This window comes from Perognathus longimembris, chromosome 10, assembly GCF_023159225.1.
Source record: "Perognathus longimembris pacificus isolate PPM17 chromosome 10, ASM2315922v1, whole genome shotgun sequence".
NCBI classification, from domain to species: domain Eukaryota; kingdom Metazoa; phylum Chordata; class Mammalia; order Rodentia; family Heteromyidae; genus Perognathus; species Perognathus longimembris.
Window position 1 is genome coordinate 37,315,935 of NC_063170.1, and position 22,849 is coordinate 37,338,783.

General features: G+C 48.7%; 2 protein-coding genes across 5 annotated transcripts in view; one reads left to right on the forward strand and one right to left on the reverse strand.

Moving 5' to 3' along the window:
- Positions 1-1,808: 1,808 nt before the first annotated feature.
- Itih1 (inter-alpha-trypsin inhibitor heavy chain 1) lies at positions 1,809-15,972 on the reverse strand. 2 transcript variants are annotated; one of them, XM_048355842.1, is made up of 22 exons: positions 15,808-15,972; positions 15,534-15,554; positions 14,992-15,158; positions 14,443-14,547; positions 13,937-14,099; positions 13,314-13,427; positions 12,144-12,269; positions 11,941-12,057; positions 10,548-10,716; positions 10,331-10,456; positions 9,339-9,520; positions 8,883-9,068; positions 7,731-7,870; positions 6,738-6,892; positions 6,635-6,649; positions 6,236-6,256; positions 5,761-5,841; positions 5,496-5,609; positions 4,251-4,452; positions 3,083-3,255; positions 2,249-2,360; positions 1,809-2,072 (listed from the first exon to the last, which is right to left on the reverse strand). In XM_048355842.1, the coding sequence occupies exons 1-22, from the start codon at positions 15,919-15,921 to the stop codon at positions 1,943-1,945; spliced, it is 2,733 nt and encodes a 910-aa protein (XP_048211799.1). In that variant the 5' UTR covers positions 15,922-15,972; the 3' UTR covers positions 1,809-1,942. The 2 variants fall into 2 exon arrangements, with proteins under 2 accessions (XP_048211799.1, XP_048211800.1); XM_048355843.1 differs by lacking the exon at positions 15,534-15,554.
- A 4,947-nt stretch (positions 15,973-20,919) lies between these two features.
- The window catches only part of Nek4 (NIMA related kinase 4), a 30,805-nt gene continuing 28,875 nt past the window's right edge, over positions 20,920-22,849 (forward strand). For 2 of the 3 annotated variants that reach the window (XM_048355862.1, XM_048355864.1), the window contains exon 1: positions 21,010-21,283. In XM_048355862.1, coding sequence (XP_048211819.1) covers positions 21,191-21,283 — 93 coding nt within the window. In that variant the 5' untranslated portion in view covers positions 21,010-21,190. Of the gene's footprint in view, positions 20,960-21,009; positions 21,284-22,849 lie in introns of those variants that run through there. The other variant, XM_048355865.1, reaches the window with a different exon arrangement.

The following is a 22,849-nucleotide window of genomic DNA, read 5'->3' on the forward strand; positions in this document are numbered from 1 at the left end:
TGCTGTGATGAACATTGTTGTGCTGGTGGCTTTAGTGTGTTCTTGTTTGTGGTCTTGTGGGTAGATGCCCAAAAATGGGGCTGCTGGGCTGGGGGATATGGCCTAGTGGCAAGAGTGCTTGCCTCCTATACATGAGGCCCTGGGTTCAATTCCCCAGCACCACATATACAGAAAACGGCCAGAAGTGGCGCTGTGGCTCAAGTGGCAGAGTGCTAGCCTTGAGCAAAAAGAAGCCAGGGACTGCTCAGGCCCTGAGTCCAAGCCCCAGGACTGGCAAAAAAAAAAAAAAAAAAAAAAAAATGGGGCTGCTGGGTCATAGGGGAGCTCTATGTTTAGCCTTCTGAGGAATCTCCATACCACTTGCTAGAGTGGCTGAACCAGTTTACATTCCCACCAACAATGAAGTAGGGTTGACAGGGCCATTTTTCATACTTGTGATTACTATTAGGTGGCTGGGACAAGGAGAGGGCTTTGATTCTGCCATGTGGTCCATTGGCTCCTCCTCATGGCCTCATGGCTGCCTGTGTAGCTTTTTCTGTCTCTTTTATCTGAACCATTGCTTCCTTCTACTTGGAGTTTTAGGGATAACTTGAAATACAGATTCTGTGGGATGCCCAGGAACATGACTAGAGTCATTGTGCAAAATTAGAAACACATGGACTCAAATATCTTCAGGTTCAGCCTATTCTACAGGAGGAGAAAATGAGGCCCTGTTTGGACAAAGCATTGCCCAGACAAACTCAGCCATCTGAAAGTCCACATTCTCCCTGGAGAATGTGATGGTGAGAACTCACCTGAGATGGTGAGTTCTGAGCCTCCATAGGCTTCCCACAGCCTTCTGGTGAGGGGCTTTGTGTGCCTAGACCCAGGAAAACTTCTGAGCTCAGTGTTTGTGTTACTCATCTGGGCCCGCAAAACCAGTTCTTGTCCTATCTGGGTCTTCATAGGCCTCAGTTGTAGAGGATACTAGACAGAAGCCAGCAGAGGAAAAAAGCAGAAACACTTTGGACCAGAGTGGATACAGACCCATCCCCCTTTACATGAAGGATCAATGGCTTCTAAAACCATAGGCTCCATTGCCTTGCACTTGGTGATGTTGCATTTTCACCAGGTCAACAATTCTAGACATTAGTGTAAAGAGACAAAGGGTGATGAAACCTGGATACCTGAAGTCCCAGGCTTGAGCAATGGGTGCCTTTCTGCCTCCGGGAAGTACCAGCCTGAATGTCAGGGAAATGAGGCTGAAGTAGAGGCCTTGACTTCAACAGTATAGACTCCTGGTTTTGGTAGAACTTTTTCTGGATCCTAAGTCTACCTGGATATAGGTATTTTCATATCATATGTTATCCAGAACTGGGTTCCAACACGCTGGAGCCATTTGCCTCCAGCTGGGTGGAATATTCGCATGTGAAAGAAGCTTGAAAAATAGCATGGATGCAAATTCCAGTTCTGCCACTGTAAGCTGGGTGCTTTGGACACCCCCACTGCAAATGGCCATGGGGAAAGTGTGCCAGAGGGCTGCCAGGAGCATACATTTGGGGAATACAGGAAGGTATTTTGTACCTGCCTTTAGGAAACTCTTAGGATCAGTTGTGACTGTCACCATTGCCAGAGACCCCAAAGGTCCCTAGCCTTCCAGGGGGGCTGCATGCAGAGGACATGGGACCAGGCAGCTGCAGGGAACTTGGGGGCAGTGCTGATGAGTTGCCCTCTCACTTCTGGGTCTTCTCATCCCAGAGTCACCCAAAGGGCAACATATTGCATTGTCCCCTGGCATCTTCCCTCCCCTAAAGCAACCAGCTGTGGGATAGATATAGCCTCTCTTTAATGGAAGCCACAGGAGGCTTTGACACCAGGGACCAGTGCAGACAGGGAGGTATAGTGGGTCAGGATGCTGTCCTTGTCTGCAATGTCTCAAGAGCTCCGGGGTGCCAGCTGATGCTCAGAAGATATCAGGAACGATATAGTCCGTGTAAATGCCATCTATCAGTCCAGCTCCATTGTTGTGAACAAACCAACAGGACACTTCTGCTCCATGTCGAGAGTCCTTGCTGTAGTCTTTTTGCAAGCCCCTGGGACAAACACGTCAGCTGGGGTCACTTCTTGAGCCTGGTAGAGTTTGCATCTCCCAGGAAACTCACCCCAACCCCGCCCCCCCCCCCCACACACCATGGTGATACCTGCATAAGCCAACGACAGGAAACGAAAAGCAGCCAGGGACAGATGTGCTGGAGAATAGCCCACTCACCTGGTAACTGTCAACCGGCGGTTCTTCATTACCAGCGTGGCTTCCAGCTTTACAGAGTCAGAACCTGGGTGGAGGTCAGATACTTCAAATTCAAAGGGATGGAAAAATTGTCCTGAAAAGAGAAATCAGAGGCAGCAGTGACTGCTAGGGACTTTTTCTTACCTTGTACTTGTCCTGGAGGGGCTGAGAAAGTTGTTTGAATTTTTTCTCAAGGGATTATTTCTGAGAAGTCTTGCCATCCATCGAAAGCAACCTTAGTTGCTGTTTTTTTTTTCTCTTTTCTACCAGTCCTGGAGCTTGAAATTGGAGCTTGGGCACTGTCCCTGAGCTTCTTTTTCTCAAGGCTGGCACTCTACCACTTGAGCCACAGCACAACTTTCAGTTTTTTCTGTTTATGTCGTTCCGAGGAATTGAACCCAGGGCTTCCTGCATGCTAGGCAAGCATCTTCTGGTAAGCCACATTCCCAGCCCAACCTTAGTTCTTTCTGTAGAGAAACAGATGTAGTCCCAGGTGGTACCCTTAGAGAGCAGAACCAACAGAAAGGTCACACAGGAACAGGGTGGGCAATATCGCACCCTACTCATTAGGCACCTGGAGCCCACCAATCCTTTCTGTTTGCTAATCAAACCTTTCCTCAACTCACACCTGTCAGCTCTCTGAGTTTTTGTTTTATTGTATGTTTGATCATGGTTTTGTAGATGGCAAGATTCTTATAAGGACAACTCATCTGCAGAGGTCTGAGTCTTGCAGACCATGTTGAAGATTGGCCTTATCGCTGCCCTAAGACCAGGGAATACCCATACCCATAGCTCCACCCTCCTGGCTAGCCATACCCAGCAGTCCATGCGTCCGAGATGACATCCCGTCACTATCCAACACATAGAAGCCCAGGAAGTCTTGATGGACTGCACTCCCTTTCCACGTCTGGTGCAGGACAACCTCAAAGGTGGCTCTGTCATCCACAGCCACCATCAAGTTTCTCTTCTTGTTGATGGTCACCACCATTCTGCAGGGCCAAGTGGTTATTCGCAATGAGTATCTGCATTGCATCCCTTCCCTTTCAACTCATCCTCTTGACCCAGCCCTCCTGGCCTTGCCCCCAAGGCTTTCACCTCCACAGGGCTGAGTGTCACTTATCTATGCCACTTTCACATGTTGCTCTTGTAATATGTGTATTCCAATGCACTTGGGCCTGTACCAAGTCTCACTCTAACCTGGTGAGGACCAAGGCTCAGATAGGTTAAGTGGCAAGATCACATAGATGGTAAGCGGTGGAGCCAGGACAGAGTCTGTATCCTCTGTCTCTCGCTCATCTTCTGTGTCTTCCACACTGGATACAGTCCATTTCTTCTATGGTTCTGCTGCTCAGCATCATGCAGGAGTACTCAGCAGCATTTGTTGAATAAATGAATTAACAAAGGAGGGAACAGGGGCTGGGGATATGGCCTAGTGGCAAGAGCGCTTGCCTCATATACATGAAGCCCTCGGTTCGATTCCCCAGCACCACATATACAGAAAATGGCCAGAAGTGGCGCTGCAGCTCAAGTGGCAGAGTGCTAGCCTTGAGCAAAAAGAAGCCAGGGACAGTGCTCAGGCCCTGAGTCCAAGGCCCAGGACTGGCCAAAAAAAAACAAAAACAAAGGAGGGAACAGCATGAGATAGGGCAGATGGAGACAGATGCCAAAAGAGCAAAAGAGTGGCAGGGCTGTAGGGAGGAAGGGGCCTTTGTGCTAGATGGGAGGCTGGTTTTCTTGGTAGAGATGGAGTAGAGTTTAGGGTGAGGGTATCCCAGGAGCATAGGCAGGCCCAGCAACATAGGAAAGGAGATGGAATGGTCTTTGATTCTGACTTGTGTGCACAGGCCCCATGGGCACCACCCCCTGGCATTGCTTGGGGAATGTGGATTCTATAGGTTCATACAGCAGGGCTGGCACTAGGAGCTTTGGGCTTTAATGAAGGCCACACCTCTCCCACCTCCCTTCCCTGGTTGGGCCTAGTTACCCATCCTGTCGTAGAGCAGCCTGGTCCCTCCAGGAAAACACAGGCCCACCGGTGCTGGGGTTCAGTCTAATGTTCTGAGGAGTCACTTCCAGCTGAAAATCTGTTGCAGGGTTTATGATCCCGAGCCGCCCCAAGTATGTGCCCTCATGCTGCCCAGGGCTTTGGGCTTTGCCGCTGATGAGCTGCCCATTCACTGAGAAGCCTGCAGTAGGAAGATCCAATCAGTCAGGAAGGGGCCTGAAATATTTCCCTCATGCCGTGCCAATTTTCTGGGATGCCCCTATGGGGTAGCCAACCTTCAAGACTGGTCCTGCTCATAAGAGCCCCTCCCTTTCCTTCCTGCCTCCCTCTCTTCCCCTCCTGGATATGCTAGACATTCCCTACTTAGCTGAGCTCTGACAGCAGTCTGGACCCCTTGAGGCCAGGACAGGGAACTTACTCCTTCACACAGGGCAGTTTGTTTGAAATCTCTTCATGGAACAACCAAGAGCCCCATCAGTAGCCTCACTGACCCAACATGAGATGTCTCCCATGGGCTGGCGAGAGAGGGAGGTGTGTTCCCTGCCCCAGGCTCTCCTGGAGAGCTGTGTTTTGAGACTCTGCCCAGTCATGCAATAGGGAAGATGGGACTGGGCCCCACACAATATCACATTCTGGTATAAGATGGATTTAAGGGTCTCTGTTTAAAAATGGTGAGGAAAGCCAGGCACTGGTGATTCATGCCTGCAATCCTAGCTACGTGGGAGGCTGAGTTCTGAGCATTATAATGTGAATCCAACCCAGGCAGAAAGTCTGTCTCCAGTTAATCACTAAAAAAGTCAAAAGCAGAGCTGTGGCTCAAGTGGTAGAGTGGTAGACTTGAGCACAAAAGCTCAAGGACAGCTCCCAGGCACTGAATTCAAGCCTCAGGATCAACACACACACACACACATACACACACACACACACACACACACACACACACACACACACACACACACACTAAGATTTCAAGACAGCAAGAGCTGAACTTTAAACTAAATATGAGGCCCTTAAATGTAGGTCCTGTGTGTCTGTGAGTCACGCATCCATGAGACCAGAGGGCCTTGAATAGGGCACACAGTGAGAAGAAGGTCGGGAGTTCCAGCAGAGTGAACAGTGTGCTGGGCAGTGGGAACCACACCATAGCCCTGACCTTGGCTGAATATGGATGGTGAAAGAGGCCTTAACCTACTCTACCTGGCAGAGAGCATGCTACCACCATACCTGTGTCAGGGTCTTGGACTAGGTTCAGTATCACACCAGGCTTCTCGTTGATGTTGAAACACAGGGCATTCTCTTTCTGAGGCACGTGGATGATGAAGTGGGGGTCAGTGTCCACTAGGAGCACAGCATGGAATCCATTAGATTAGGTATCATGCAGATGGGGCAGGCAGGGGCAAGTGTTCAACTAGGCAGATCCCAGAGACAAGTGGGACAAGCAAAGTAGGTGCCAAGCAGGGGCATCATCAACCCTTTCCCCAGGACTTACCACCTGTCACTTGGTTTGGCAAATGCGAACCAATGGGGCTGTGGCCAGTAGGAGAAGGCTGTGCTGCCGACAGCACGAATGCTGGGGGTGAGAGTGAGTGGCATTGAGGAAGGAGGTGGCAAGGCTTTTCTGGAGATGCCCTTGCACCCAGTGAGCTGGCCTGAGGCTACAGGGTGGGGGTGAGGGCTTATAGAGGATCACATGCTCTCAGTTGCCCCTCAGGATACGGGAACAGAGATTTGGTCCTGTGCGATTCGATGGTCCCCTCTGCCTCTGCCTCAGGAGATCCAGGTTCAGGAGGCCAGGCCTTGGTCAGGGGACCTGTTCTAAGGACTTCTAGGGAGGCAAGGAAGAAGGCTGGAACTGGTGGTAATCAAGGGGCTTCTGTTAGGGCTGAGGGCTCAGGTTGAGGGCCAGCAATATGGGTAGATATGAGAGGATAGATATGAAAGTCTCCAGGACAGCTGCCACTTACTCCTTCTGGGTCCCACCATCTCTGTAGAAGACAAAGCACAGCATTACCACAGCACCCCCTAGCCCCCGCTCCTACTCACAGAGCATGTGGCTCTGTCCACACATTCTCCTCAGGGCTGGTTCCTGGCCGGGGGAGGGGGGGTGTCTTCTCAGGTGGTCTCTGACTGCCCCTTCCTGACACATTTGGACCCAGCCAAAGTCTAAGGAGGGGCTGGAGGAGTCAGGCTGTGCAAAGGGTCTCAAAGCATAAAGCATGCAGTATGGGAAGGAAGAAACATAGAAAGGACGGGAGTCCGGGCAGATGTGGGACTGAGGAGGTGTGTACCTAGGGTCTGGAGCATGTGCTATGTGCACGACCCCCCAGAAGCCCCACATTAAACCAGCATCATTTAAAACTCACCCAAGGGCTGAGAATCTAGAAGGGAGAAAAGAGGAAGAGAATTAAAGCCCAGAAGGTTTTTGACCCACATCCTTCCCCTTAGCAGAACCTCTGCTGCCCATACCTTCTGGGGACTTGTCAATGGTAGGCTCCAGCCCATCCTCATCGGTCATGCCCCTGATGGTCATGGAGGTCAAGGGGGTCACGAACTGATAGTCAAGCGACATCTTCAGGATCTGGGATGACAGGTTGGCCCTCTCCTCCCCCTCCATGTTCATCCTGTATGCGTGTGACAGATAATGCTCTAAGACTTTAGCTCAGGTAGAGATGAATTTATTTTCCCTCATCTTCCAACCAATTCTTTTTTTCCATTTTTTTTGTGCCAGAACTGGGGCTTGAACCCAGGGCCTGAGTGCTGCTCCTTAGCTTTTGTGCTCAAGGGTGGCACTCTACCACTTGAGCCACATCTCCACTTCTGGTTTTTTGGTAGTTAATTGGAGATAAGAGTCTCATGGACTTTCTTGCCTGGGGTGGCTTTGAACCGTGATCCTTAGATCTTAGCCCCCTGAGTAGCTGGGACTACAGGCATGAGCCACCAGTGCATAACCATCCACCCAATACTTACTCTCTTGCTCATTCAATACACATTGAACCAGGTACCCTGCTCAATAGCAGTAGCTTCAGGGTCCTCAAGTGTTCATGAACCTCTGCAGAGATTTGGCAGGATTGAGGGGGTATATGTCAGAGACACACAGGGAATCTAACAACTGTGAGATATAGGACAAGTAATCTAGCTTTTCTGAACCTCAGATTGCTCTCTGGTAAGTGGAGGGCAATAAAGGAGTCTTCCCACACATTGGGAGGACTAAATGGGTGTGTTAAGATGCAGTATCCCATGCAAATGGCAGCTCCTGCCATAGCTGCTCAGTGGAGCAAACAGCAGGCTGCCCTCTCCCCAGGAACCAACTGGATCCTATGAACTCTGTGAGCAAAGCAGAAGAAGCAAAGTACAGTTGATTCCCTCAAAGGCCCAGAATCCCCCCCCCCCCCTTTCTGTTCATCTCCAATGGATAAGGGACTCTGAGGTGCTCACTCCTGGCATCTATAGGAACCCTACCTCTTGGCCAGCAGCTCCTGGATGGTTAGGTATGCCCAGAGGCGCTCCACATGATTCTCCAACATGTGGCCACGTTCTTGGAGCAGCTTCTTCATCTCTTCCTCATCCACGAGGCAGGTTGCCTTGAATTCTTGTCCTTCCTGAGATTGGAGAAAAGACTATGCCATAATGAGCATAACTCTGGCTTGTATCTGAGACTCTAAGGAGCCCCAGTATCATTTGGTCCTTGTAGCTCATTTTCAGCATCATTTCTTTCCTAAGCCACTTTTCTTCATCCTCATTCATTCTTCATTCTGCAGATGCTGGCCCAGCATGCCCTGTGAATTGGGCTTGGCCTAGATCCTGGGAGATCCAGATCTGACAGGATGGAGGTCCTGGCCTGGCCTTCATGGAATTACTGTCTCTGGGAAGGTCATCAATCACCCAGCTGTTTCGACTATTATCTATTTCCCCAAATGCCCACCAAGTTCCACCAGGTGCCATTTAGTTTGCCACAGCACATGAATGGGTCCTTTTCCCCCAAGGTATTCTATGCACCAGGAACTGTCAGGGCATCATATGGATTATTCTACGTACCTCCACTCAACATTTGAGGTCAGAGTTAGCCTCATGGTACAGAAAAGGAGAGAGCTGGACCTGCTTGCTCAAGGTTAGTCCAAGATTGAGCTCAGCTCTCTTCACTCACAGCCCTGGTTCTGAGCCTTTAACCCCACTGTGGCCTTGAGTTCATATGCATGCTGTACAGTGTATGTGCGCACACTGTACAACATATGAGCACACACTGTACAACGTATGTGCACACACTGTACAACATGTGTGCACACACTGCACTATGGCACCACTCACGTACAAGGTTTCCAGGAAGTGGGTGTCAAGTAAGGAGAGTTTGGTCTTTTGTTCTCAAGTACCCTGAGGGGAATGATATGAGGAGTAACACATGGTCCATCTAGGACCAAATGGATTGCAGCTAACTAAGGCTATTTTAGTCCCATTCCACCCTGTGCAGCCCCCGGGGTCTGAGATGTTGTAGAATGGTAGGAATTAAGACATTATTCTGGGAAAAAGAAAACAGGATCCTGGGAATGGACATAATGGAGAACAGTACATCTGTAATTCTTCCTGTTCTGTTACCCTACTCTGCCCATCATTTACCCCATGGGCCCGCACGTCAGCCTTGAAGCTGCCCAGTTTGTGGTCAGCAATACGTCCAGCCACCACAATCTCTGAGCCATCATAGTACTGCTTATGTCGGTGTTGGGTCAGAGCCAAGACGGCATCCTGAGGGTACTGCAGCTCCACATCTGTCAGCAGTGGGTTGGCTACCTGCTTGTAGAAACCCTGCAGGAATAAGAGTTAAGAGCCTTAGTACTCAGTACCTGGTTATCAGGAAAGTCTGCTCATACAATGGAGCATTGTGATCCCATTTTAGAGGGGTTCATTCAGAGCATACTCTGAGGCCCAGAGAGGTTTAATAGCTGTCCCATGGACACACATGATTTGAACTCTGTATCAAAGCTTTATCTTCTCCTCTAAGTGAATGGGCAAATGACCAGGAATACTGCACTCCCCGTGGCATGCTGTAGGAGTTATATGGACGTAGGGGAAGACCTGTAGCTGCTGGGTGGCATCATGGTCCTCATAGATTCTCTGAGCCCATCCGTTGTTCTCCATGGACATGACCTCCAGGAAGCTAAAGTCCAGGTCGTGGCCAAAGCCCAGGTTATACAGCGGGAACCTGCCCCGGATGGCGTTGCGAATGTTCTTGAGGATCTGGGAACGATCCGTTTCCCCTGCAGCCACACATTTAGGCAGTGGACTGGAGACTTCGCAGAGCACTACCAGGGGAGCTCAAGTCTCCCATCTCAGACCTCCTCCAGCCCTCATTCACATTGGCCACGGCAACAGCAGGAAATAGACCTCCTCACAGACCCCACCTATCCACATGGCTTCATCACAGACCGATCTGATGATCTGATTCTGGCTTCTTGCTGTGGCCTGTGAGGCCCTGTCAATCTTTCCATCGTCCTTTTGCCCAATTCTGTATATGCCCCCTATAATTCCAGGGCAGGCTCTGCAGCCCATACACTATTTTCCCCCTTTAATTGCCCTCTCTAACTGCCCTCAGAGACACCTTCTTACCTCTTCCCAGATCTCACCTGGAAGTGCCCCTTGTCTGGTGTCTTACAACCTAGTAGCACCCTTTTCTTTCTTGGCCCTTGCCAGAGCCTCTGTTGTTGGGTCTGCCTTCCCCAGTGGACCCTGGACTTCTTGAGGGCAAAGAAACATCTCATTCTCCTGGTATTTCTTCTCAACCCCTCATCATAGGCTTGGCATGAAGTAGATACTAAATAAATAGTTCTTAAAATCAATGTACAGATCCGGTGGGGCCTCTCCTCTAGAAGTCCTATGTCATGCAGAAACACCCCCCAGTTCCCAACTCACAAGATAGAGGTACACGTTAAAATTTCCACAGATTTTATGATCTGACTTCACCTTGACTCTTTTTGCCCCCGTTGGCAGTGGTTGAGTTTCCACTGTCCACTTAACCACCTGCAGTAACAAGGATCCTCACCTCCCAGGGCAGCCTACCAGGTGCTTACCCTCAGTGGGCTCGCCATCTGTCAACATGATGAGAATTGAGGCGTGGTTGCTGACTCCTGGGAGGCTTTCCTGAGCTTTGTTCAAGATCTCAATTCCCCGAAGCAAACCTCCATTCAGGTTGGTTGCTGTAGAGGAGATTAATCAAACCAGTGTATGCTCATATTCCAAGGAAGAAGAGGTGAGGTTCAGTGAGTGTCATGTGACACCCATCCTTACCCCCAGCCAAGGAGAAGCGTTTCACAAAATCTCGAGCTGCTTGCAGGTTGGCCTCCGATGCTCGCACCAGTGAGCCTTTCCATGATTTCACTTGAGACCCAAAAAGGACCAAGTCAAAGTAGTCTTCTGGCCTTATGTCCTCCAGGATCTTAAGAAGTGCCTCCTTGGTCTGTAAGGACAGGACAGTTAGTGGAGCAGTATGGCTTCAGAATAACTGCAAGGAGTCAGATCTACTGGGTGGGCAAACAGAGGGGGTGGACTGGACAGCCAGGTGACCCTAAGAGAGGAGTATCGTGCTGGGCCCTTGTGGATGAAGGGCATGACAGATGAAGGGACCCAGCATGGGGAAAGAAATGACCAGATGTTATTGGAGGTTAAGCTAACATTGAAAAACCTAACCACTGGAGATGCCATTGGGTAGAAAGACTCAGGTGAAACCCAACACTGGTCGGTCTGAACATCTTGTTTGCCATAATGGCTTACGATTTATATTCTTGGTTGGAGGCAGGGTGATTTAGCTGGGAATCTCAGTGATTAGCAGCCATGGTTTCTGCACTCAGTGCACCCAGCAGGCTGAGCCCTGCTATAAGTCACTTCCCCATAGACAACTTCAGTTCCTCCCAGCACTAGTTGTCATGCTTGTCTTGCTTCTTCTTCTTTCTTCTTCACCATTACTGGGGCTTGAATTCAGGGCCTGGACGCTGTCCCTGAGTGTTTTTGCTCAAAGCTAGGGCTCTACCATGTGAACCACAGCTCCAGTGCTGGCATTTTGCTGGCTAATTGGAGAAAGCATCTCATGGAGTTTCCTGACTGGGCTGCCTTTGAAACACAATCCTCAGATCTCAGCTTCCTGAGTAGCTAGGATTACAGATATAAGCTGCTGGCACCCCGGCTCTGCCTAGGCTGCTTCTTCTCTGTCGGGAAACTCCATGACTCCTTGGATACTATCAGGCTTAGTTTCCCACTATGGAGAAGTGAATGTACTCAATCGTGTTTCACAGTGAGGAAATGGCTGATCCCACAGCCCCTAACCACTGAGATTTGCAGCTAAATCATTGCCCTGCCTCCAACCAAGAGCCTAAGTTCTAACCACTATGGCAGACAAGTAAGATCTTTAGACAAACCTTGGACTTCACCTTGAGTCTTTCTGTCCCCAATAGCATCTCTGGTGGTTAGGATTCCAACATCAGCTTAGCCACCCCAGTAACAAGGAGATCACCACCTAACAGGGCAGCCTGGCTCCAAATTAATTACATTTCTAAGAAAACTGAAGGGTAGAAGCTTCTGCTGGGCCTGAGGATGTAGCTCAGTGGTATTGCGTTTGCCTATCATGCACTAGGTGGTGAGTTGAACCCCAGCTCTGCTAGGTGAGCTACTCAAAGCTGCAGTGTACCTGCTTCACTTTCTGGCCTTCCATGGAGCCACTGATGTCAATCACAAAAACCAGGTTCTTGCTCATGTTTGTCAGATTTTGTGGAGCAAAGAAGTGGGCAAAGTAGTTATTGGCCACCTGAAACAGAGGAGAACATGCAAATCTTCTCTCCTGAGTACTCCTTGCCTGTGTTTTTGGGTTTGGGCCAGGAACCTTAGGCTCACCAGGAGGTCGCAGAGTTTGTCCCGATTGATATCATAGGTCACCTTGAAGTCCCCATTCAGCAAGGATGTAGAGCATGTAGGACAGGCCTGTTGCTGGCCCACCGTGGGGCGGAAGAGTATGTGACCCTAGAGCCATAGAGGTGTGAAGTAGGCAAAGAGAAATTGAGGTTCAGGCAAGCCAGCAATTCAACCTAGACCATATAGCTCATGAATGGTGGTCTGGAGCTCTTCACCTCAGGACACAGACTTCACTAAATAGCTCTGTGAAGCAGGGAAGTTGTATTATTTTGGGATTCCAACTGCATGGCCCCTCTGAAACTGGGACTCAAAATAATTTTTACTCTGTAAACTACTCTTTTGCTATTATAGATTATATGGTTTATCTGTAGTGTCCCTCCAAAAGGCTCTGTGCACTGAAGGCATAGTCCCTAGTGTAAACAGTGTTCAGAGGATTTGGGGAAATGATTGGCTCAGACAATCACTGATAAATTCACATTCGATTGAATAGGCTATTGGGAGTTGGTAGAACTATGGTAGGTGGGACCTAGTTGAAGGACGTAGGTCATGGGCATGAGTCTTTGAATAGTATTTTTTCCCTAGCTTGGCACAAGTGGCTCAGGTCTGTAGTCCTAGCTACTCAAGAGGCTGTGTTCTAAGACTCTTGGTTTGAAGCCAGCCCAGGGAAGAAAAGTCCCCATGAGACTCTCATCTCCAATTAACCACTCAAAAACCAGAAGTGGTGCTGTGGCTCAAGTGTTAGAGTGCTAGCCTTGAGCACAAATTGGCACAGGGATGGCACCTAGGCCCTGAGTTCAAATCCCACAACTGACAAAAAATAGTATTTTTCCCTGACTCCCTTCATCTGCCTTCTCTCTGCCTGATGGCTGCCATGAGGTGAGCAACTTGGCCCCTCCCTGATGTTCTGTCCCATCATAGCACATAAACAATAGGGCTCCATGATGGTATACTGAACCCTCTGAAACTTTGAGCTAAAATAAATCCTTCCTCCTTTAAACTGTTTAAACTGTTTCTCTCAGGGATTTGTCACAATGATGAAAAGTCTAATACTCTCATTCTGAAGGCAGCATGCAGCCATTGTGAGAGTGCTAAGCCAGATTTCTTAATGAGTGATGCCTAAGGAACAACCCCTTCACCAGCCATCTTACCTACCTTTTTCCCTGAGAAAGACTTCTTGATAGTTTGAGCTGCCAGTTCCGTGGAGAGGAAAGAGGCCTGAGCGTCCAGCTTACTGATTCCTTGGGGCTCAAAGATGTCCACATCAATCTGCACCATTGAAACCAGTTAGGTACCAAGTCCTCACTTAGGCCAGCATCAAGTCTCAGCCAAGAGCCAACATGTGATTTGACTACCTATGGTGTGCAATGCCCATCCAGACCTTAATACGGAGCCTGGCACATCATTACAGGTGGTCCAAAATGTCTTCAAATGAAGATGTGCATACCAAAACCCCTCAACTCTGTTACCATTTAGTTGCCAGCGATAGTCGCAGCACCTAGAGATTCCTAGGAATTTTGGCTTACAAGTGACTTGAATATTTAGTAGTTTTGGTAATCTTTGTGTCAGTCCTGAGAAATGCAAGACCCTCCTATTTAGCAGATGAGCAAAGGCTCTGAAACGAGGAAGGAGCTAAAGATCTAGGGAGCTCCAATGGAGGCCACCCTAAGGTGTCAGGCCTCTGCCCTGTGTTCTTAGGCCTAGGTTGGCAGATGGTATATGTTTAGCCAATGTTGGTGAGAGAGAAAGAGAAGCTCTGCCTTGAGCCTGCAATCTACCTCAAAATGATGCACCAGCTGCTTGGGCTTGACCTTGATTACAATGTCATACTGTGTAAGTGTTCGCTTCAGCACTTCCTCATATGTCAGCCGAAACGTGGCCTTGCTCTGGGGACCGACAGTGATGTGGATGGTGAACTGCTCCATGTTTCTCCCCGAGGCCCTGGACATGCCACCAGAGGCAACGACAGGCAGACAAATAGCAAGTGATACGTAAACCATTGTCAACTGAAACATAGACCTTAGAATCAAGTTTTCTTCCTTCCATCCTGATCCCAAGTTTCCTTAACTCTCATACTTGTCTTAGCTTGGCCAGCCAGGGCCAGGGATCAAAGATGGAACCTTACTTCTTCCTGGAGGAAGATCTAGGAAAAGAGCAAGGGCAATCCTTCCCAGTGTGCCCATATCGGGTTGTTTCCTTACTCTTCCTTTTACCTTGTAGTCTTCTGCTCTGTCCTGGCTGGCAAGGGCACCCGGGAGCTAACCCAGCAGGGCTTGGAGTTTACCTGACAAGACCAGCATTCTCTCCTGAGATGGCTGCTTTCCGGTACTGCTTCCATGCAGTCACTTTGTCCTTTATGTTCCCAATGAATGCCTTCCCATCTGCTGTGCTGCAGGGAAAGAAGTAGCTCCTCAGGAGAGGGACCAATCCTTGACCACATAGGTCCTTTGTATTGGAGGTTTACTGAGCGTAGAGCCCGAGAAGGCTCTGTCCATGTGAACCCTTGTAGGAGTGTCCCCCAACAAGCCTTCCACTGCCCACTGTTCAGGAGACCCATAGCGGTGCAGTGGAAAGCCACAGTTACAGAGGCCAGCTCAGATGCTAGCCTGTGCTCCTTGGAGCCTAAAATCCCAAAAGTCCCCACTTCACTTTCTAAGATGGAACCTAAGAACATCCCTAAAGGGCTTTTTCCTCCCTCCCCTCAGAACACGGGCTGGCATGGCCCTTTCAGAAGTTAGGAAATGGCCTGCATGGTCTGCTGTCTCTGTCCCGAGGCTGGGACTGGTGAATGGACACCACTGGAATGAGGCATGCGAGTCACACAGGCACACACATGGCAAAGTCACTGATAAAGGCCGTCTTGGGGATCTCCACATCGAAGGCCACTTCTCTGGCTTCGTTAGCACTGTTGACCACCTGGCTGGTGATGACATAGTGGGCAAAGCGAGAGGTGACTTTACAGTTGACTTTCAAACTCCGGATGATCACACCATTGACTGTCTAAAGTAAGAGGGGAGAGAGAGAGGTGATGTGGCCTGGGACAGGAGCCTCTGGGCCAGTGACAGACCTCATCAATATGCAGGGGCCTTGCACCCAGCTCTGATCCAAGATGTCCAGAGCCCAGAAGAACAGAACAGACCTCCTGCCAGGAGGATGCGTTGTCCTGAGATTGTACAGTGGGGTACAAGGTAAGGTGGAAACGATCTCCCATTTCTGGGAGATGGAAGCTACCCACCCCCCCAAGCATCAAAAAGAGGGTTTTACTCTTGAGCCTCCCCCAGCACTGACAAGAGGGTTTTACTCCTAAGGGGTGGCAGAAAGCAAACCTGTAATCAGGGCCCCATTACAGACCCTTTTGCCAAGACTCTTACTCACTGTGTCCACAGCCTGTCGTTTCTGCAAAACAAAGCCAGGACTAAGTGAGTAGGATGCTGGGTACCATGGCCCATCTCTTAAGGGGTGGGAGGGTGTGCAGCCTTAGTCTTCTGCCCCTCATCCTCACTCCCTGCTGCTGGGAGGTCACCTCTCCCAACGGTCTGGTCTGGCCCATGGGAAATAGCCCAAGATCCTAAAGTAGAGGCCTTGTGTCTCTCCAGGGCCCTTTCAAAGCACAGCTTCCTGTCTCTTCCCTGAGGTCTTAGCCACATACCTCACTGCCCTTGGGCCTGCGTGTGGCCAGGCCTAGAGTGGGAATGGCTTGCAGGGCGAGGAGGGACATCAGGTACACGCACAATAGCACCCGAAGCCCCATGGCACCGTCCATGGTCTCCAGGCTCCCGCTGTCCTGTCACTTCCCGCTGAACATTAGTCAATAGTGCTGGAAAAACATGGATTAAACATTAAACACAGTGAAGGCAAACAGCACAATGAGGGGAATCAAAAAACTGGCAACAAGCCAGGTGCTGGTAGCTCATACCTATAATCCTAGCTACTCAGGAGGCTGACTGTAGTTTGAAGCCAGCCTGGGCAGGAAAGTCTGTGAGATACTTATATCTAATTAACCACCCCTAAAAGCCAGAAATAGAGCTGTGGCTCAAGTGTAGTGTGCCAGCCTTGAGCAAAAAAGCTCAGGGACAGCACCCAAGTCCTGAGTTCAAGCCCCAAGAAAAGCACACATATACACAAACATGGCAACAAAAGTTTTCTTCTGAGAGGGGGCGGTGCTGGTGATCTCTTAACTCTGGCCTGTGCTAGGTCTATACTATACTCTAAACTATGCCTTTGAATATAGAACTGTACTTTATGAAGAATCCAACAGCTCATCCTATCCTGGGTCGGGTATTAGGTAGCACCAGTCATACAGTGAACATTTGTAAGAAATCAGTTAAAAGTAGATTTCTAAACCATTAAGCTTTACTTTTAAGACCGTAAGCTTTTCAGCCATACTCTGGCCAGCGAGGCAGATATGGTGGTTTAGAAAGTACTATGGCTTGTAATGGCACCCAGGGTTCTAATGGTGCTAACCCAGGCAATAGCTTTGCCTGGGAAGTTTGAAGGAGGTATAAGGGATGAGCCAGACCTTTTGCCAGTGGCTTCATCTCCTTGGACCTTCTCACCCAGACATGGAAAGGACAGAAAGTGGCTTCATTATGATTACACCCGGACAAAAGAAGGGAGGACAATGGTGAATGACCCATATATACCTCACCTGTCTAAGTCCTTTATTATCTAATTTCTATTCTCATAATTAAAAATTGGTTCCACACTGAGTGACATAACAAAGACTCAATCAAGGTAACTCAGACTCCAAAACCCATCATGTAATGACAGTACTCTCTGCCTTATGGAGGAGGAAGGAAAAGCAGAGTCAAAGGCCTCAGAGGGGCTGGGAATATGGCCTAGTGGTAGAGTGCTTGCCTCTTATACATGAAGCCCTGGGTTCAATTCCTCAGAACCACATATATAGAAAAAAAAGGTCCCAGGGGCCCTCTTATACATGTTCTAATACATGTCCTTCCTTCCTTCCTTCCTTCCTTCCTTCCTTCCTTCCTTCCTTCCTTCCTTCCTTTCTTCCTTCCTTCCTTCCTTCCTTCCTATTTGTCCTTCTCTCTCTCTGTCCCCTCTTTCTCCCTTTCTTTTATGTGCTAATACTAGAGCTTAAACTCAGGGCCTAGGGGCTATCCATTAGCTTTATCATTCAAGGCTGGCACTCTACCACTTGAGCCACACAGCTCTGCTTCTGGCTTTTTGGTGGTTAATTGGGGATAAGAGTCTCTCACTGATTTTCCACATCTGTCTTTGTGACCCTCAGATCTCAGTCTCCTAAGTAGCTAGAATTATGGGCATCAGCCACTAGTGCCACATGGTTTTTTAACTTTTAGGTTCAACCTTCTCTGTCCCCTATAAACCACAGTACGCTGTGCAAACACAGCCACATGGTGAGTCCACTCTGAGGCCCAGTGTGAATGTGCTGGTTGTGGTGTCCGGTGTCCATGAGGAGCTGAGGAGAGCTCACTGCTGTTTGCTTGTCCTGGACTTTGTCTCACAAATCAGCTTCTGGGAAAGGGTTTATTGTCCTCAGTCCAGAATAACCTTCTGACCTTTCTGATAGGTGAATCAACATGACACTGTACATCTGAGGGTCTGTTTATTTTCCTAGACTAGTATGAAGCAAGTCCAATGGGTGGGAATGGTTTCAGGAGCTGAGACACCACCATGATTAAATGTGGCTACTGTGCTTTATTTTATTTATTTATTTTTATTTTTTGTGCTAGTACTAAAGCTTGGACTTGGTGGTCCCCCTTAGCTTTTTTGCTAAAGGCTGGAGGTCTACCATTTGAGTCACACCACTTCAGCTTTTTGGTAGTTACTTGGAGATAAGAGTCTTCTTGACTAGGCTGGCTTCAAACCTCAATCTTCAAATAGAGTCTCTTGTATTTGCACAGGGCCAGCCTCAAACTGTGAACTTTCTATTGTTTTTAGGCCCCATGTGCGAACTCCTGTGTCATCTTTGGCCACTCGCACCCAACTTGCCAAATAAATGGCAAGTAATAGTGAACCGCAGAGAAAGGCTGTGTGGGCAGCTGAAGGAAAGGAAAAGCTAGCTCATCTCTATCACCCAGACATTTGCCTTAGGTATAAGTAGGAGGAAGGACTGGGGCAGGAGTGAGGGGTACTTGTTAGCACCATTTTGTTTCCTATCTACCTCCTAGGATTGCAGGTATGCATCATCATACCCAGTCCCTTGTGAATCTTTGAGAATCATGATACAGTTCTTCAGCAAGCTGAACCATTTTACATTCCCATGAATAATGCAAAAGGATTCTTATTCTTATTTGGTCTATATCTCGATAGACTTGGGTGAAGGCATTTGTCAAAATGATCTAATACCATACTTAAGTCTGTACATTTTCTGTGCAATGCCAAGTTCATCTCCATAAGGAAACCAAATAAACCATATGTGGTATAACCCTAGCTACTCAGAAGGGAGGGATCAGGAGATTCTAGTTTGAGATCAGCCCAAGCATAAAAGTTTGAGAGGTTCCATCTCAGTCAATGCCTGGGCACAGTAGCTTTTGTCTATTCCAGTCTCCTGGGGAAGCACAATGGTCAAGTGCAGCGGAGCACTCCCGGCATCCCACTGGCAAAGACAAGCACACAGAGGAGGAATATAGTGTGGGCCAGCTGGGGCATAAAGCAAGACCCTATCTTGAAAATAACTGAAGGTATAGTGGCTCAAGAAGTAGAACACCTATTTAGATCAAGACCCTGAGTTCAAGCCACAGTGTAAGAGGTACTTAAAAGCTGCCTTTGCTGAGGAACACTGGCTATTTGGGCCCACAAATTAGTTAAAACCTGGGTGCCAGTGGCTTACACCTGTAATCCTAGCTACTCAGGAGGCTGACATTTGAGGACTACAGTTCAAAGCTAGCCAGGGCAAGAAAGTCCATGAGACTCATATCTCAATTAACCACCAAAAAAATAAAAAAATAAAAAGCCAGAAGTGGAGCTCAAGTGGTAAAGTGCTAGCCTTGAAAGCAAAAAGGATCAGGGACAGTGCCCAGGCCCTGAGTTCAAGCTCCAGGCCCAGCACCGCACCCCCCCCCCCCCACCCGCCACCAAAAAAAAAAAAAAAAAAGCAGGAGAAAATCTTATTCTTACCTCCATTTTGTATGTACATTCTTTGCTCTGAGTCATTCTCTCCTGTAGGCATTTTACAACCATCCCAACAGCAAAGAAGAACACAGACCAGGCCATTAATGACCACTATTATAATAATGACCCACTTGACCAATTTTGAGATAATTGATTGCCAGACCACATCTAACAGCACCTCTGTCCACCCCTCCCCACCTCTGAATACCTCTGTGACTGGGGACTTTTAATTATGCATGAATATCTCTTACTATCTGCTTCTTAGACATTAACCTAAGGCAAGTCTATATTCCAATGATGGCTGAAATGTACTCAAACACTATCTTCCTGTGTCATGTGTGCCATGTAATAAGTCTCCTTTCTCTGCCCTTCTCTGCCAATGTCTTTTTAATTTGGCTGGATCTAATATGTGAAATTCGTGGAGTTTGGTTCTGGAATCTAAAATTCCAGTTGAATCTATATTGCCCAGTAAAAACCCAACCAACCAAAGAAACAAACTCTAGTTGATTATATTGTTAAGTGAAGCCAGGCATTTGTTGGAAAACAGAAAACAGATTTTTATTCCATAACAGTAATTCCAGTAAGACAAAGGACTGAGGTCCTTTTCAATTTGTGCAGAAGGGCCTGGACATTTTAAAAGGATAAAGGAGAAAGGATTGCTTAAAAAACTAAAAAATGACAAAGGGCGCGTGTGTGTGTATGCCAGTCCTGGGCACACAGTGCTTATACACACTCTAGGCACTGTCCCTGAGTCTCACAGACTTTCCTGCCTGGGCTAGCTTTGAATCCTCAGATCTCAGCCTCCTAATTAACTAGGATTACAGGCATGAGCCACTGGCACCCAGCTAGGTTTCTGTTCTTGAGAAAAATTTTGTGTTGGTCACCCCTTTGTACAACCACGTAAAAATAATTTTAAAAAAATTAAAAAAGATATTCTGGGCTAACCCTTCAAAGGGGCAGAGGAAAGATTTATAATCGCCTTCCTTTTAAAGCAAATGCTCATAGAAAGGCATGTGTTGGCTGGAACAAGCAGTAGATTCTTCTGGCAGCCTTGAGCTTTCTCAGGCAAGCATTTAAGAGGGGAGGGGGGGACTTGTGTCCCCCAGGGAGCCCAGTATTAACCTGTTAGAAGCTGGGTTAAAGTTTACTCAGTCTCCTAGTGCAGGGGTTGTAATCATTACATTCCTCCACCCCCCCCCACCGCCCGCCCCCAAGTCTGGGGCTTGAACTCTGGGCCTGGGCGCTGTCCCTGAGCTTCTTTGCTCAAGGCTAGTGCTCTACCACTTGAGCCACAGCTCCACTTCCGGCCTTTTCTGGGTAGTTTATTGGCGATAAGTGTCACGAACTTTCCTGCCCGGGCTGGTTTCGAACCGCGATCCTCAGATCTCAGCCTCCTGAGTAGCTAGGGTTATAGGCTTGAGCCACAGGCACCTATCTGTTCACATTGTTACAGCAACATGAATTCTTGCCGAAGCTTTCAAGAAAATAGCTGCAGAAAGACAGAATCGCCTTTGTGCAACGCCTATAGCGTACCGCCGCTCAGAGCGCAATCTACCCCGACTTCAATCTCGCAGCGGAACTGAGATTCCGGAAGTCGGCCTCACGCTGGTGGGGCCGCTCTGGCCGCCCAGCGCCGAGGCTCTATGTCTGGTCCTCCCGGAGCGACGGAACCACTCTGGCCACTGAGATGGCGACTCTATGGTTAGGTCCTTGGAGGATGTCAGAGCATGCGCGGGGCTGCTCGGCTGGGATCGCTATGGCAGCGGCGCCAGCGTCGCGGTGGGCTGGGCCTCGGAGCTCCTGCTGTAGCCAGGCCTTCTCCACCGCCGGCCTCACCGCCGCCTCTCGGGCATGAGCGGGCCCTCCCGCCACGGCCTGCCGCCCTCCCTGCCGCCGCCCCCGCTGCAGGATCCCAAGGGTGGGCCTTTTCTGGGAGCATGCTTCAGGCCGCCTACTGCTACGTGCGGGTCGTGGGCAGGGGCAGCTACGGGGAGGTGACGCTCGTGAAGCACCGGCGGGACGGCAGGCAGGTCAGCGGGGCCAGGGCCGGGGCCGGGGCCGGGGCCTGGGCCGGGGCCGGGCGAGGGGCCCATAGGGCCGGGATGTGCCCGGTGCGCAGTCCCGAAGACCAGGCCCGGGATGGTGTGAAAAGGCGCTTCGCGGACCGCATTTCCTCGGGAAAATCGCCCTGGACTAGGAAGACAAGGCCAGGCCCACCGCTATCGATATGCACCCCGGCCCCTCTGCTTTTCTTTGTAGTATTAGTGCGCTTGATCCGCACAGCTTCTCCCACCCCTGATAGGTCCCTGAGAACTGGTAATGCTTTCCCAGGACCTGACAGCACAGCTCGTTCTGTCCCGAGCCTCTTTCTGCTCAAGGCTAGCAGCACTACTCTTTGAGCTCTTTGAGCTTTTTTTTGTTTATGTGGCCTTGAGGACTCGAACCCAGGGCTTCATGCATGCTAGGCAAGCACTCTACCACTAAGCCACATTCCCAGCCCCTCCTCCTAATATTTTTATGTTTGAAGTAGACATTGCTAAATATTACCTACCTCTTTCTTACATTTATACCCACCCTGGCAATTTTACATCAGTATAAGCCTTGTAATTATTCTTTAATAAGTACAAAAGTAGAAAAATGTCTATGAAATCTGGACAAATATATTACCATTTATTATAATTCACCTAGTTGTTGGTTTACTTCATGCCATTATTATATAGATTTTTATAGTGCTAAGTCGATATTAATAATACTACATCAGTCTTTGATGTTACAATTGCTATGTAAATTTTAATGTTTTTTGGGTTTTTGGTTTTTTTTCGCCAGTCCTGAGGCTTGAACTCAGGGCTTGGGCACTGTCCATGAGCTTCTTTGGCTCAAGACTAGCACTCTACCACTTGAGCCATAGCGACACTTCCAGCTTTTTCTGTTTATGTAGTACTGAAGAATTGAACCCAGGGCTTCATGCATTCTAGACAAGCACTCTACCACTAAGCCATATTCCCAGCCCCTTAATGAATTTCTTGAACGAAGGGCCCCAGATATTCTTTACTGAAGACTGCTGGACTCTTAGTTCAACATCCCCTTGCCAAACCTTCTCTTACCTCACAGCACTTTTTTTAGTGAGTAGTATCACCAGCCATGCAATTGCTCAAGATGGACATATAAGGGTTATTTTTAATACTCCAACTCTGATTATACTCATCTGTCACTAAGGCATCTTCTCCATCTCCTCTAGTCCAAAATCATGGCCTCTGCATTGTGGTTGTCCCTGTCACCTGCCCATCACTTTCACTACACCCTCAGATCTGATATTGTCACTCCTTTTGCTTAAAGTATGGTATCTCATCTCCCAAAGGACAATGTAGTTTATTTATAGGGTGACCATGTAATGTTTTGTTCAAATTGGGATAATTTTGAAAACCAAATATTTACACAAGAGCCAGGCAATGGTAACTCATACCTGTTTATCCTAGCTACTCAGAGGCTGAGATACATTGAGGATTGTGGTTCCAAGCCAGCCCAGGGAGAAAAGTGTGAGATTCTTATCTCCAATTAACCAGCAAAAAGAGGAAGACCTTATCTAGAAAAAACAA

Excerpts from the sequence above, each read along its gene's own strand:
- Itih1 (XM_048355842.1), bottom strand. The coding sequence starts at position 15,921 with ATGGACGGTGCCATGGGGCTTCGGGTGCTATTGTGCGTGTACCTGATG. Across the intron at positions 9,521-10,330 it reads AGATGGCGAGCCCACTGAGG|GGGAAACGGATCGTTCCCAG; the intron begins GTAAGCACCTGG and ends GTGTGGCTGCAG. Across the intron at positions 6,893-7,730 it reads CAGGAGCTGCTGGCCAAGAG|GATGAACATGGAGGGGGAGG; the intron begins GTAGGGTTCCTA and ends ACACGCATACAG.